The sequence below is a fragment of the Schistocerca nitens genome, chromosome 8 (assembly GCF_023898315.1).
Source record: "Schistocerca nitens isolate TAMUIC-IGC-003100 chromosome 8, iqSchNite1.1, whole genome shotgun sequence".
NCBI classification, from domain to species: Eukaryota; Metazoa; Arthropoda; class Insecta; order Orthoptera; family Acrididae; genus Schistocerca; species Schistocerca nitens.
The window spans coordinates 623,598,867-623,615,194 of NC_064621.1; the positions used below are offsets into that span (position 1 = coordinate 623,598,867).

The 16,328-nt window shown below is 43.2% G+C and overlaps 1 protein-coding gene across 1 annotated transcript in view; it reads left to right on the forward strand.

The window, feature by feature from the left end:
• Window positions 1-10,066, forward strand: part of LOC126199703 (carboxylesterase 4A-like) — a 61,105-nt gene extending 51,039 nt beyond the window's left edge. Inside the window, exon 4 of the mRNA XM_049936630.1 lies at window positions 10,010-10,066. Coding sequence (XP_049792587.1) covers window positions 10,010-10,066 — 57 coding nt within the window. The remainder of the gene's footprint in view (window positions 1-10,009) is intronic.
• Window positions 10,067-16,328: the final 6,262 nt, after the last annotated feature.

Consider the following 16,328-nt stretch of genomic DNA (forward strand, 5'->3'; position numbering starts at 1 on the left):
TGGTGCTACAGAAGAATGCTGAAGAGTAGATGGGTAGATCACATAACTAATGAGGAGGTATGGAACAGAATTGGTGAGAAGAGGAGTTTGTGGCACAACTTGACAAGAAGAAGGGACCGGTTGGTTGGACATGTCCTGAGACATCATGGAATCACAAATTTAGCATTGCAGGGCAGCGTGGAGGGTAAAAATCGTAGAGGGAGACCAAGAGATGAATACACTAAGCAGATTCAGATGCAGTAAGTACAGGGAGATGAAGAAACTTGCACAGGATAGTGCAGCATGGAGAGCTACATCAAACCAGTCTCAGGACTGAAGACCACAACAAGAACAACAATCTCGAAAGAACCCACTTCACACGTTCATTATTTCCCTTTCTTTTCTGAATTGGATAAAAAGTGCAGTTAAGGCCAATTCACACTGCAGTCCGATCCACGAACGGTGGCGGTTCGCCCGTGTCGAGGCACTGACGAGAGTGGCATTGTTGCCGGTTACGAGCGACAGTTGCAGTATGCGCATGCGCGTGCTACGGAACAGCCTCACTGGCACTGTAGCGAGAAGGACGTGCTTCTCCGGGCGGTATCACTAGCCTGGTGTCTCGCTGCTTCGGTTAAGTCCCTCGTCGCGCTCAGTCGCCAGGTTCCACGTAGGTGGTGATCCTGCTGGAGTGGAGTGTTTAGGGATGCCCATTGTTAATTGTCAACAACGTTTTAACTATACTAGTTTCAATACAGAAATTGCTTAGTCACACACGTCACAGAATCAGCATCTGCAATATGGCGGCTCTGGACTAGGCCGTTATTCGACCCTTTACACACATTAACACAGTTTTCTGACTTTACATAATGAGAGACACTGCCCACGACACGTGGCGTTCTGATAACTAATAACTTCACTTTATATCTTATTTAACATCTGAAATATGCACTCGCGACCGTTCTTTTAGAGCCGCCCCGGTTTTCGACCGGCGTTTTGAGTGGCTTCTCGCGACTAACTCTCCCTGTCTTCCCGAAGGACAAGAGAGACCACCCCACCTTTCTCTCTCAGCCAATGAGGACACTTCTCTCGTTTCCTACATACGAGGGCAGTTCAATAAGTAATGCAACACATTTTTTTCTGAAACAGGGGTTGTTTTATTCAGCATTGAAATACACCAGGTTATTCCCCAATCTTTTTTTCAACGTAATCTCCATTCAATGCTACGGCCTTACGCCACCTTGAAATGAGGGCCTGTATGCCTGCACGGTACCATTCCACTGGTCGATGTCGGAGCCAACGTCGTACTGCATCAATAACTTCTTCATCATCCGCGTAGTGCGTCCCACGGATTGCGTCCTTCATTGGGCCAAACATATGGAAATCCGACGGTGCGAGATCGGGGCTGTAGGGTGCATGAGGAAGAACAGTCCACTGAAGTTTTGTGAGCTCCTCTCTGGTGCGAAGACTTGTGTGAGGTCTTGCGTTGTCATGAAGAAGGAGAAGTTCGTTCTGATTTTTGTGCCTACGAACACGCTGAAGTCGTTTCTTCAATTTCTGAAGAGTAGCACAATACACTTCAGAGTTGATCGTTTGACCATGGGGAAGGACATCGAACAGAATAACCCCTTCAGCGTCCCAGAAGACTGTAACCATGACTGTACCGGCTGAGGGTATGGCTTTAAACTTTTTCTTGGTAGGGGAGTGGGTGTGGCGCCACTCCATTGATTGCCGTTTTGTTTCAGGTTCGAAGTGATTAGCCCATGTTTCATCGCCTGTAACAATCTTTGACAAGAAATTGTCACCCTCAGCCACATGACGAGCAAGCAATTCCGCACAGATGGTTCTCCTTTGCTCTTTATGGTGTTCGGTTAGACAACGAGGGACCCAGCGGGAACAAACTTTTGAATATCCCAACTGGTGAACAATTGTGACAGCACTACCAACAGAGATGTCAAGTTGAGCACTGAGTTGTTTGGTGGTGATCCGTCGATCATCTCGATCGAGTGTGTTCGCACGCTCCGCCATTGCAGGAGTCACAGCTGTGCACGGCCGGCCCGCACGCGGGAGATCAGACAGTCTTGCTTGACCTTGCGGCGATGATGACACACGCTTTGCCCAACGACTCACCGTGCTTTTGTCCACTGCCAGATCACCGTAGACATTCTGCAAGCGCCTATGAATATCTGAGATGCCCTGGTTTTCCGCCAAAAGAAACTCGATCACTGCCCGTTGTTTGCAACGCACATCCGTTACAGACGCCATTTTAACAGCTCCCTACAGCGTTGCCACCTGTCGGAAGTCAATGAAACTATACGAGACGAAGCGGGAATGTTTGAAAATATTCCACAAGAAATTTCCGGTTTTTTCAACCAAAATTGGCCGAGGAAAAAAATGTGTTGCATTACTTATTGAACTGCCCTCGTACAATGGGCGTTCAGGTCGCTGTTGATAGGCGGATTTGACGTCACGTTTGCGGACATTGTGACGGAAGTTTGTCTCGGAACACTGTCTCAGATTGTAAGATCCTACTCCCGAATAGTCGTATCCTGTCCCTACTAAGGCTGCACAACATTGCCTCCTATGACTTCATCTCTAATGTTCCTTGCTGACGCTTCCTTGTTAAATGTACATGTAGCCTGGCTGCTACTGAGCATTCCCGATCGCATGAATATGCGTAATACTTGGCTTAAACAAGTGAAGGGAATGCTCATATGCATTACAGTGCTTTCCGCTTGACGGAAGCGTTTATTCTGCAAATTATGTCTCTCGCTTGCTTATGCAGAATTTATCACTTACCACCACCATCAGCAATGACAGCTCGCAATAAATGAAACAATTCACTAAACAATTCGCTTTGCCGGCCGCGGTGGTCTCGCGGTTCTAGGCACGCAGTCCGGAACCGTGCGACTGCTACGGTCGCAGGTTCGAATCCTGCCTCGGGCATGGATGTGTGTGATGTCCTTAGGTTAGTTAGGTTTAATTAGTTCTAAGTTCTAGGGGACATATGACCACAGCAGTTGAGTCCCATAGTGCTCAGAGCCATTTGAGCCAATTCGCTTCGACAGCTCGCAATAAATGAAACAATTCACTAAACAATATCGCTACTATCACGTTTAATGCTCGCATTAACTACGGCATTCAAAGCACGCGCTCAAGAGACTAGTGAACGCTCATTGACTGTCGGCGTATGCGTGACGTAGGTGCGCGGAACAGGCCTAAAGTCGACCGCTATTGTTCGTAACTCCAACTATGGACGTCAAGGGGATAGAAAAGCTCGCCAGGTGAAGTCGTCATCAAATGGAGTAGGGATCACGCCGGAGGCGGAACGTCGACAGTTCGGGAGGACGACGGTTCAAATCCGTGTTCGACTATCCTGATCTAGGTTTCCCATGATTCACCTAAATCGCTTAAGGCGAATGCGTGGATGGTTCCTTCGAAAGGGCACAGCCCATTTCCTTCTCCATCCTCCCGTAATCCGAGCTTGAGCTCCGTCTCTTACGACCTTTTTGTCGAAGGCACGTTAAACAAAATTGTTCAAATGGCTCTGAGCACTATGGGACTTAACTTCTGAGGTCATCAGTCCCCTAGCACTTAGAACTACTGAAACTTAACTAACCTAAGGGCATCACACAAATCCATGCCCGAGACAGGATTCGAACCTGCGACCGTAGCGGTCGCGCGGTACCAGACTGTAGCGCCTAGAACCGCTCGGCCACTCAAGCCGGCGCACATTAAACACTAATCTCCTCTTCCTCCTCGGAACATTAGAAAGACACCAATTCATTTAGCCCAGTGTGAAAGTGGCGTTATGAGGTACTATTCGTGAAGTCAGAGTATATACTATCGGAATTAAGGACCTAGCAATGATACAATAGGAATTTAAGAAGCATAAGTGATTATTAATGGCCAGAGCAAACGTGTCAGTAGACAAAGAAACTCTTACAAGTGACACGGACTGGTGCTGCAGGAAACTGATACCATGAATCCTGCAGGGCTGTCCATAGATCCGTAAGACTACCAGCTGGTGGAGATCTCTTCTGAAAGCACGTTGCAAGGCATCCCAGATATGCTCAATAATGTTGATGTCTGGGAAGTTTGATGGCCAGCAGGAGTGTTTCTCGACCCAATTTGTAGCAGTTCTGAACGTGTGCGACGTCGCATTGTCCTGCTGAATTTGCCCAAATCCGTCGGAATGCATAATGGACACGAATGGATGCAAGTGATCAGACAGGATGCTTACGTACGTATCACTTGTCAGAGTCGTACCTAGACGTATCAGGGGCCCCGTATCATTCCAGCTGCAAACGCCCCATACCATTACAGACACTCCACCAGCTTGCACAGCCCCCTGCTGATATGATGGGCTCAGGGATTCAGGAGGTTGTCTCCATACCTGTACACGTCCATCCTCTCGATACCATTTGAAACGAGACTCGTCAGATCAGGCAACAGTTTCCAGTCATCAACAGTCCAACGTCGGCGTTGACGGGTCCAGGCGAGGCGTGAAGCTTTGTGTCGTGCTGTCATCAAGGGTACACGATTGTTCCTTCGGCTCCGACAGCCCATATCGATGATGTTTCGTTGAATGGTTCGCACCCTGACACTTGCAGATGGCCCAGCACTGAAATCTGCAGTAATTAGCGGATGGGTAGAACTCCTGTCACGTTGAACGATTCTCTTCAGTCGTCGTCGGCCCCGTTCTTGCAGGACCTCTTTCTGGCCGCAGCGAAATCGGAGGTTTGATGTTTTACCGGATTCCTAATATTAACTGTACACACGTGAAACGGTGGTACGGGAAAATCCCCGCTTCATCGCTACCTCGGAGATGCTGTGTCTCATCGCTCGTGCGCCTGTAACCTCCCCCTCACTTATCGACCTTAATGACAGTGAAAAATTAAACCGCGTGTACCTAATGGAAATTTGGGAAAAGCAATCGTCACCGAGGTTAATCTGTCGGTAAAGAGGGAGGAAAGCGTTACATCTAAATGAAAGGAAAAATGCACATGAAACTGGTGGAAATTAATTTTGAAATGGGGTAAAGTTAATAAAGAAAGTAAATGTGCGGCCGTTACGTTAACAATTAACTAGCGGTAATTAGATATTTGAGATTTGGGGAAAATTACGGTCGCCAGTCCTATGGACAATTACTATAATAACTGAAAAAGAAAGGTTATTGCACATATAATTAGCACTAAAAGCGTGGCAACTGAAGGTTGACACGTGTTGTGTGAAAACTGAATGTTTGTCTGAGGTAATAAATTTCGCTACACCCTGACTTAATATAGCAAAAGAATTAATAAAACTGGAAAATTGAAAGTTAGTTTAGTGACTGAAATTAATAGTGAACTTTGTTTCTGAAGCATATCGAAATTCAGTAAAATACAGTTAGTCTTGGGCTACCTCAACAATCATTTCAAAAGCTACTTGAATCTACGCAATTTAGAAATAAGAGATTTAACTTCGAACTTGAATTAAATGATTCTGAACAATTAACAATAGTAAAATTTAGTACGTACCAAGCTGAGCTGCAGTCACAGGTAAGCTAAAATATGCTAACAAAACTCGTACTCTTAATTTGTGCTCGTGTAATGTAAATATTGTAGCCAGCTATGAATACTTTAACTGAACTTTGAAATTGAAGCAGTGAAATCGAATTATATTATTTTAATGCTGGCGTTTGAATTTCAACGACACTCAGGTTCATTTCGGAAAAGGAAGGGACCCTGCTTGGCAATGCAATTGGGACAATGAGCAACAAAGCTTCATGCTAAGTTGCTGTAATTTTGTGATGCAACAATTTTAAAAGCTGAGGTCTGCCATACAGTTCTGAAACTTTACGTGCTTTGTCTTCCTTGTTGGTTGATTGAAGGTTTGAAGTCGTCGATCGAGGAGGTGGCGACAGTCCCTCATTGTCGGCCGTCGCTGTTGCAGAAGCTGGATGCTGGCGCGCCTTCTCGACACGGTCACCAGGCGAAACGGGCTCTTGATGTGTGCCAGCTAATGCTTCCCGTCCGCGACACCGTGCTAGAAACTACTATAGCCAGTCGAGCGCAATTACATGCTGCCCAACCCCTAACGCGCGGCAACTCGCGGGAGCGTCACACAACACACCTGCTCAACCGCACTACTCCGGCCAGACCCTCTCTGGAGCCCGCGCTCCACGCGGCAGAGTTCACACTACCAAAGATCCTAAACACTTTCGTTCTCCACACGACCTATCGATGTATTCGTTCGATAGCATAGTTTTCCCTAGGCCAGACCCAGCGTATAAATACAAATAATATTCGCAAAACAAACCAATTATAAATCGACATAAATGCATATATATACAAATAGTAAAACAATTACAACATACAAAGACACAGAAATGTTATATCTTCAGGTAACAAATTAAGGAAAAAAAATGTGCAGTGCAATAGATGGAAATAGGAGGATATGCATTTCCGGCGTTACACGCCGAGGATGGCACCACGTTCAAACTCACGTAAAACTTCATAACATGCCACTGTAGCAGCAGTAACCGATCTTACAAATGCGCCAGACACTTGTTGTCTTATACAGGCGTTGCCGACTGCAGCGCCGTATTCTACATGTTTATATAAATCTGTATTTGAATACACATACCTGTACCAGTTTCTTTGGCGCTTGGTATTCATCCACCTCTCTTTCACTGCGACTTTCTCTCTCCCACCATCACTGTCTCATCTCCCTTTCTCACCTACTGGCACTGTCTCCTCTCTCTTCCACTCTCACTGTCTTTCAGCACAAAATAGAGCAAATATGTTTGCGTGCCAAAATTTTAGGTGAGAAAGTCGGAATGAGGATTAAGGTAGCTGGTTCCCCACTTTTTTGTCAGAGCCTTTTAAACAGAAGCATATTTGCCGTTTTGTGCTCCAACAGGAGCATTTTTCGCTAGCTCCCTTTGTATTTTACTGGTCATGCTTGTTGATTCTTCCATCTCATATTCGGACCTTCCTTATCGCACAAAATCAGACTCGCGACTGGGGCCGGAATTCACACTCTTGGCAATGTGTAGCAAAGAGAAATTAAGCGAATTTAATCGGAACTCTTCATTGGTGGACCCAGATTAATCCTCTGCTTTATTAAACGAGAGTTGTCAGCCTCGCTTTGACCCACGAGACAGGATTAAGCTTGTTTTTGTGTATGTTCTGCCTTGAGCAAACACAATTTTTCCTCTTTTTTACCCAGATTTGTTTCGCTGAAGTTGCAGTATCTTCAATGGTTTTTTGTTGTTTGCTTTTAAGCAGGTAACAGAAAAAAACTGCTTTTCATGTTCTGTACACGCAGAATTTCAGTTTTAAGTAAAGTATTCCCAAATTGTTGTTTTATACCTTATTAATAAATGCTGTGAGCGACGTTTCGTAATAATTTTAATTGATACTCGAACCACTTGGGGAAAAGGAGCTTTTTTTCTAACTTCTAAATATTGTTTGACGTGTTTGTGAATATATATTTTCATGAACAGATAAATGTAGATATTTTGAAATGTTTAGATGACACGTTTCCTTTTCTCTGTTCTCGGGAATGTGGAGAATTTACCATACGACTTTTGCCTCAAGAACATCCACAATGAATTTTGCTTTGGTCATCAATAAAGTCTATTGTTACTTCTTGTGCTTTAATTTATTAATACATTTAGATATTTTTCGTAAGGCGGATGATCCCTCATACACTCACTTTCACCGTCCAGGTACCAAACTGCACAGCAAACACCTCTCAATACCTGCAGTTTTTATGCTGGTGAGAGAACGTACGCGACCACACTTGACAGGCTAGACTAAATTGTAACATGCCTGGGGGATTAAATAAGTAAAGTAACTGGTATTTCTAACTTCGAATACTGGCAGAAGTGCCGGCCGCTGTGGCCGAGCGGTTCAAGGCTTTTCGGTCCGGAACCGCGCTGCTGATGCGGTCGCAGTTTCGAATCCTGCCTCGGGCATGGATGTGTGTGTTGTCCTTAGGTTAGTTAGGTTAAGTAGTTTTAAGTCTAGGGTACTGATGACCTCAGATGTTAAGTCCCATAGTGCTTAGAGCCATTTGAACCATTTCTGAACTGGCAGAAGTCACGTAAACCCAGGGACAAGGGGTAGATATTTAACGACCACGTGCCTACGCCCTATGTGCCTGGATTCCCCACAGTGGCTGTCTCCTTGCTTCTGCCACTGCCAGCTGAAAGAGGAATTCTGTAATGTTTATCATTTAACAGGTTGTAGGATACATTCAGACAATGAGTTACAAGATTATTTGACAAGATACAAATATGTTATGATTATCAAACACATTAAATTTCGGGTTACACTGTTCACACTTATATATCAAATGACCGATGTAATCATTCCGCCACGTAGTCAGTTGAAGTGTACCAAAGTCTATTGTTGACACATTAATCACTTAGTTCAAATGCCTGGAGCACAAACACATTCAGTCCACTGGTCAAATATTCTGTTGCAGGTTTAGACTAGTGGCATAGTTCTTGCAGTTGGTATTAATCAGCTCTAGTGGCGTAACAGATTATTTTTACGAGCGTACGCGTGACCGATCTCGCTGTTTGATGATTTAGCGGCACGACATCTGAACGAAAAGGATCTATGCTCGTGATATTGTTCACAACACGTCACATGTTCCGTAACGGTCACGACGTGATTGATTGTTGTTCTCGCTACACGATGTACGATTTCAGAATTATCATTCTCTTATAGATCCCAATATTGAGCCGTCAATACTGGTAAGAAATACACAACTTCCGTGACAAGAATTTTAATTACCTTGACCAAATTACTGTAAATTGCGTTCTGCAACCGCAGTATCGACATTGCGTGACACACACCACGGAAGCTAAGCTCACAACTTTTATACAGTAGCGTTCTGCGTTCGTTGAGGCAAAAAAAGAAGGGATGTGTGATCACGTCACAAACTTGAAGCCGATGACCGCTATCTTAATTAGCCCAAAATATCAGATTCAGCGTGTTCATACCTCCACAGTTCACCGCAGTGTACTTCCTTGCGACCAGTTTCGACAGTGTTGGGTGCTTTGATTGTGTGGCAGGGTTTTGATATCCAGACAGCGCGATTCTCGTACCAACCTCATTAAATTCTCGTATTTTAGTAAAAATTCTCGTACGTTTTGAAAATATTTTATTTGTAATATATATATATATATATATATATATATATATATATATATATATATATATATATACAAATGAATGAAACTATGAACAAGAATTTGTAATTATGAAACAAATTCGATGTCTACATCTTCTTCTTCCTGTTTCGTTTTATAAAGTGTGTCCGACGTCATTTTCTCGTACATTTCGTGTGTTGGCTCAAACGTTACACATGTTCCGTTGTTTCCTGGTCGTTCTTTAACGCATTCACAGGCAAGAAGTGCTCCATTCAGTGTACTGGTTTGGAGTCTGTTCCTAATTTTGGTTTTCATAAGGTTTACCTGAAGTTGAACATGAAACTTCAATAACCTGACAAGTATGAAATCATATTATTAACTAGTTATTAGCTTCATTGCTTTACATACCTTAGAAAAAAACTCTTTCGCAGTCTGCATTTGAATGAGGTAAACTCAAAATTGAGAGAGCGAAAACGCTCAATTCCTTAAATTCTTCAGATTCGTTATTTAATATATTCCACATTTTATCCGGTGATTGTTCCTTTTGTAGTGAGTCTGGGAGACAAGCCAAAACCAGAGGGAGACGTCTCCACTGGTCATCTGTAGTTTGTGCTAAATCGAGATCTGAGGGAGGAATTGTACGTGGCAACGGTTCCATTAAAGGCATGAGTGAAGGTGGTGTATCTCGGAAACTTTGTATCAGGGCATTTGTAGGTTTGAGTGCCTCTAGTTTGGACAGCACTTTATCTTCCACATCATACCTTAATTTGATCTGGCACGAAGCTGTCTGTAATATTTGAGAATTAATAGCTCTCATTAGGTATGCCACACATAAACACACAAATGTATAGAAAACAATAAAACACAAATTATATATGATTTCAGACAAACGAGGTGTACTCACCAGAAGAAAGTTCCTGCATCGATGACAAAAATCCTTGATAAGATGTGGGTGATTCTTTATCTCTGGTGTGCCAACGTTTTTCAGCATTTTCACACCCAAATACAGTTTTGAATCTTCCAGATGATTAGCTGCATTTTTTGGGTCAACATCACTGAGATTTTTTCCCATGACATAAGTGCGTTTCACGAAATACAGAAGTATTTCTGTATAGAGAGCTCTAATCTTGTCATGAAGGTCAACAATTACTACTGCTCCAGACTGGAAATACTCGTTGAAAGTAGTAAATTTTGGTAGAATCCACTCTAAGAACATATAACACATTTTTGCAAAGGAGTCATGTAAACAGTTGAAAACTTGTTCAGCACTTAGAACTCGCTCAGAAAGCCATTTTTGGTTAAAAAAACAGCATTAGAGTATCCCAGTTTTCCAGCACTGTCCTAACAACCGCCAACGTGTAGTAATTTGTGTGGTTCCAAGTTTAAAAATACCTGGAATAAAACATAATGTTTAGCCTATTTCCACACGATCGGACGTAAAATGAAGTCTATGAGATATAAAATGCTACAATACCTGAAATTCCTTGAACTCTGCCTGCCTCTTCGCACTGAGTTTGAAAAAACCATAAATATTCCTCGCGAGGTCCTCACAAGGTCTTGGAAGGTTCTTGCACGCCTCGCTTGCGCATATATGCACCGAATGACAAACACACTTCATTACAAAAATTCCCGGGCAGCTATCTCGGAATCTGCTTGCTACAGAATTACGATCTCCCATCGTAGTATTGCAACCATCTGCTCCAAAGCCAATAATATTGGCAAATGAATGTTATGCTGTTGAAACGTTTTTACACCATTGTAGAGATTTTCTGTAGCAGAAGCTTTCTCAACATTTAAGTCTCCATCTTCATAAACTTTATATAGTTCCCAAAACTTACTTTCAATACAACCTGTAAAAACCGAGCGAGGTGGCGCAGTGGTTAGCACATTGGACTCGCATTCGGGAGCACGACGGTTCAATCCCGTCTCCAGCCATCCTGATTTAGGTTTTCCGTGATTTCCCTAAATCGTTTCAGGAAAATGCTGGGATGGTTCCTTTGAAAGGGCACGGCCGATTTCCTTCCCCATCCTTCCCTAACACGAGCTTGTGCTCCGTCTCTAATGACCTCGTTGTCGACGGGACGTTAAAAAACGCTAACCTAACCTAACCAACCTGTAAAAGGAGAAGTGATACAAAGTGGTAACTTAACAGGAAAATTTATTTTAGAATTAATTTGGTTATTATTTTAAAAAATAGCTCTTATTATTACTCACCTGAATCTTTGTCATAAAAGCGGATCGCCACGCAGGAATTTTTCACAGTTTCGATATCGGTGGACTCGTCCGTCATTATGCTACATTTGGCGTGTTGTAGTTTTTTCGCCAACACTTCTTTGTGTGACGTCCCAATAACATTAGAAACAATGGCACGTGCTTTGTGCCGTTTAAGAGTCATTGCCCTTGCAATATCCGAGTTTGGAAAATATCTTTCAACAAACCGGATAAATGGCCAGCAGCTAAAAATGCCACATTATGTTCTGCTAAGAATGCTGACAATTTGATTTCAGCTTTAGCAACCTTCATCTTAACTGGTTGTGCATTTGTGACAAATTGAGCAACTGAAGGCTGTCGCACGGTAGCAGACTGCTACATGTTAAGGTGCTTCTTACTTCTGGAATGGTTTTTAATATTCTGGATTTCGGAAGCCATGCTGGTATTGCAATATCTGCATCGCGCCCTGGGAGGATCACCATCGCGCACCAGCCAATTACGTAAACCTGGCATATGTAGCCACTCATCAATTAACTGTGCTATTATTGCTTAAAAGTCCTTCGTTCGTACAGTTACTTACTGGGTATAAGTGACGTTTTCCAAGTGGCGTAACTAATAAAAATATTACCACTCCGAAAAGGCAATAGGAAAGGAAATTAGAGTAAATTAGCCTAACTGATCGCTGCACAAATTTTATAAACTTCAGCGAAAATTTAATTTTTAAGGTCAAAGGTGAACTGCGGCCACTTTGGGAGAACGTTATGTTCGATCGAGGGTTCAAAGTTCTGTATAGACACTGCTGTCAGCAATTAACGTGCTAAAACAGCGACTGTAAAACAGAGAATATTTAGTATAAGAAATTAATACGATTAAAACAGAAAACCGTACCCACCACATGGACGCTTTTTTCTCCGCCTATATTTTATAAAACTAAAAAGAATGCGCGCTGATAGCACTCTGAAGTTGCAGTAAGCAATCAACGAATATGTGCGGCTTTCTGTATCACGCTAACGGCTCGGAATAAGTGAATGGGGAGCGGAGTTTCGTCAGTCAAATGCACCAGCCAGGAATCCACGGGGTTCCCCGTACGTGAACAGGCTTCTGCTTAATACGAGTAATATATCCATTGGGGATGTTCCTTCGCAAGTAAGAATACCTGCCGTTGTTAATGTGGTTCCAGCATAGAGAGGTTTCGTATTTTCATTCGAACAGTCAGATATTCATTGCACTCTTAGGAGAGGATTAAATAATTGTGTGACGCAGATATGGAGACATTGAAACGAATCCGATCAAAGCGATTTGGTTGAATTTGCCGCCCCCAGGCGGCCCTGTGGAGAAGTAATTGTTTCATCAACAATACCAGCTTGCGTTGTTTATGGGTATACTAATCGATCCGACCGTAATTTAAAGTTTAAACGAATCTCGTCCCATTCGTTAAGTGAAGCAATTAAAGCAATATTTTCCTTTGTATTCACGAATTATTGTTGTACTGTTTACTTTTATTGTAACCGTTTTATTTTTATCATTTGACTTTAGATTTCCTTTACTTAGTGTCCGTTCTTTCTCTTCTTTCCTGTGTTTTCCACTGCCTTCCCAGTCAGAACGCTCCGATTTTTCGAGCCACACTGAGCAACGGTCTCCCACCCGCACAACACACGGCTACGTAAATGTGCTGATTGTTGGGCAGCATCTGATGCCCTAAATTTCTCTCGCCGATAACTATTATTCATTGTTGACATTTCCTCTCCTTATAAAAAGAATTCTGGCTATAACAAACGCAGACAGCGGTCATGCGTGCGTGTGTACGTATACGTGTGCGCGCGCGCTTTCTGAACAAGGCTTTGGCTGAAAATTTGTGAACAATCTTTTCGTCGTGCCTCTCTTGTGCTCGGCGTGTGAGCAGCAATCTATCCGTTCCACAGTATAGTTACTTCCTCATGAAGTTTGTTGTACATAATCCACTGGAACTCAACAGGAACAATGATGTACCTACATAACTACAATGTTGTTGTTGTTGTGGTCTTCAGTCCTGAGACTGGTTTGAAGCAGCTCTCTATGCTACTCTATCCTGTGCAAGCTTCTTCATCTCCCAGTACGTACTTCAGCCTACATCCTTCCGAATCTGCTTAGTGTATTCATCTCTTGGTCTCCCTCTACGATTTTTACCCTCCAAGCTGCCCTCCAATACTAAATTCATGATCCTTGCCTCAAAACATGTCCTACCTACCGATCCCTTCTTCTAGTCAAGTTGTGGCAGAGATTTCTCTTCTCCCAAATTCTGTTCAGTACCTCCTCATTAGTTATGTGATCTACCCATGTAATCTTCAGCATTCTTCTGTAGCACCACATTTCGAAAGCTTCTATTCTCTTCTTGTCCAAACTATTTATCGTCCATGTTTCACTTCCATACATGCCTACACTCCATACAAATACTCTCAGAAACTACTTCCTGACACTTAAATCTATACTCGATGTTAACAAATTTCTCTTCTTCAGAAACGGTTTTCTTGCCATTGCCAGTCTACATTTTATATCCTCTCTACTTCGACCATCATCAGTTATTTTGCTCCCCAAATAACAAAACTCATTTACTATTTTAAGTGTCTCATTTCCTAATCTAGTTCCCTCAGTGTCACCCGGCTTAACTCGACTACATTTCATTATCCTCGTTTTGCTTTTGTTGATGTTCATCTTATATCCTCCTTTCAAGACACTGCCCATTCCGTTCAACTACTCTTCCAGGTCTTTTGCTGTGTTTGATAGAATTACAATGTCATCGGCGAACCTCAAAGTTTTTACTTCTTCTCCATGAATTTTAATTCCTACTCCGAACTTTTCTTTTGTTTCCTTCACTGCTTGCTCAATATACAGATTGAATAACATCGGGGAGAGGCTACAACCCTGTCTCACTCCCTTCCCAACTGCTGCTTCCCTTTCATGTCCCGCGACTCTTATAACTGTCGTCTGGTTTCTCCACAAATTGTAAATAGCCTTTCGCTCCCTGTATTTTACCCCTGCCACTTTTAGAATTTGAAAGAGAGTATTCCAGTAAACACTGTCAAAAACTTTATCTAACTCTACAAATGCTAGAAACGTAGGTTTGCCTTTTCTTAATCTTTCTTCTAAGATAAGTCGTAAGGTCAGTATTGCCTCACGTGTTCCAATATTTCTACGGAATCCAAACTGATCTTCCCCGAGGTCGGCTTCTACCAGTTTTTCAATTTGTGTGTAAAGAATTCTTCTTGAAGTCTGAGGGTATTTCGCCTGTCTCATACATCTTGCTCACCAGATGGTAGAGTTTTGTCAGGACTGGCTCTCGCAAGGCTGTCAGTAGTTCTAATGGAATGTTGTCTACTCCCGGGGCCTTGTTTCGACTCAGGTCTTTGAGTGCTCTGTCAATCTCTTCACGCAGTATCATATCCCCATTTCATCTCCATCTACAACCTCTTCCATATTGTTGTCCTCAAGTACCTCGCCCTTGTATAGACCCTCTATATACTCCTTCCACCTTTCTGCCTTCCCTTCTTTTCTTAGAACTGGGTTTCCATCTGAGCTCCTGATATTCATACAAGTGGTTCTCCTTTCTCCAAAGGTCTCTTTAATTTTCCTGTAGGCAGTATCTATCTTAACCCTAGTGAGATAAGCCTCTACATCCTTACATTTGTCCTCTAGCCATGCCTGCTTAGCCATTTTGCCCTTTCTGTCGATCTCATTTTTGAGAAGATAACTACAATATCAGAAGAAAAAAAAAGTCATTCATTACGCCACATTAAGGTTGTCTAGCGCAAACAGGGGCTCAAAATGCTGAAACCAAAAGTTTTGATCACTTACAGGGTGTTTCAAAAATGACCGGTATATTTGAAACGGCAATAAAAACTAAACGAGTAGCGGTAGAAATACACTGTTTGTTGCAATATGCTTGGGACAACAGTACATTTTCAGGCAGACAAACTTTCGAAATTACAGTAGTTACAATTTTCAACAACAGATGGCGCTGCGGTCTGGGAAACTCTATAGTACGATATTTTCCACATATCCACCATGCGTAGCAATAATATGGCGTAGTCTCTGAATGAAATTACCCGAAATCTTTGACAACGTGTCTGGCGGAATGGCTTCACATACAGATGAGATGTACTGCTTCAGCTGTTCAATTGTTTCTGGATTCTGGCGGTACACCTGGTCTTTCAAGTGTCCCCACAGAAGAAAGTCACAGGGGTTCATGTCTGGCGAATAGGGAGGCCAATCCACGCCGCCTCCTGTATGTTTCGGATAGCCCAAAGCAATCACACGATCATCGAAATATTCATTCAGGAAATTAAAGACGTCGGCCGTGCGATGTGGCCGGGCACCATCTTGCATAAACCACGAGGTGTTCGCAGTGTCGTCTAAGGCAGTTTGTACCGCCACAAATTCACGATGAATGTCCAGATAGCGTGATGCAGTAATCGTTTCGGATCTGAAAAATGGGCCAATGATTCCTTTGGAAGAAATGGCGGCCCAGACCAGTATGTTTTGAGGATGCAGGGACGATGGGACTGCAACATGGGGCTTTTCGGTTCCCCATATGCGCCAGTTCTGTTTATTGACGAAGCCGTCCAGGTAAAAATAAGCTTCGTCAGTAAACCAAATGCTGCCCACATGCATATCGCCGTCATCAATCCTGTGCACTATATCGTTAGCCAATGTCTCTCGTGCAGCAATGGTAGCGGCGCTGAGGGGTTGCCGCGTTTGAATTTTGTATGGATAGAGGTGTAAACTCTGGCGCATGAGGCGATACGTGGACGTTGGCGTCATTTGGACCGCAGCTGCAACACGGCGAACGGAAACCCGAGGCCGCTGTTGTATCACCTGCTGCACTAGCTGCGCGTTGCCCTCTGTGGTTGCCGTACGCGGTCGCCCTACCTTTCCAGCACGTTCATCCGTCACGTTCCCAGTCCGTTGAAATTTTTCAAACTGATCCTTTATTGTATCGCTTTTCGGTCCTTTGGTT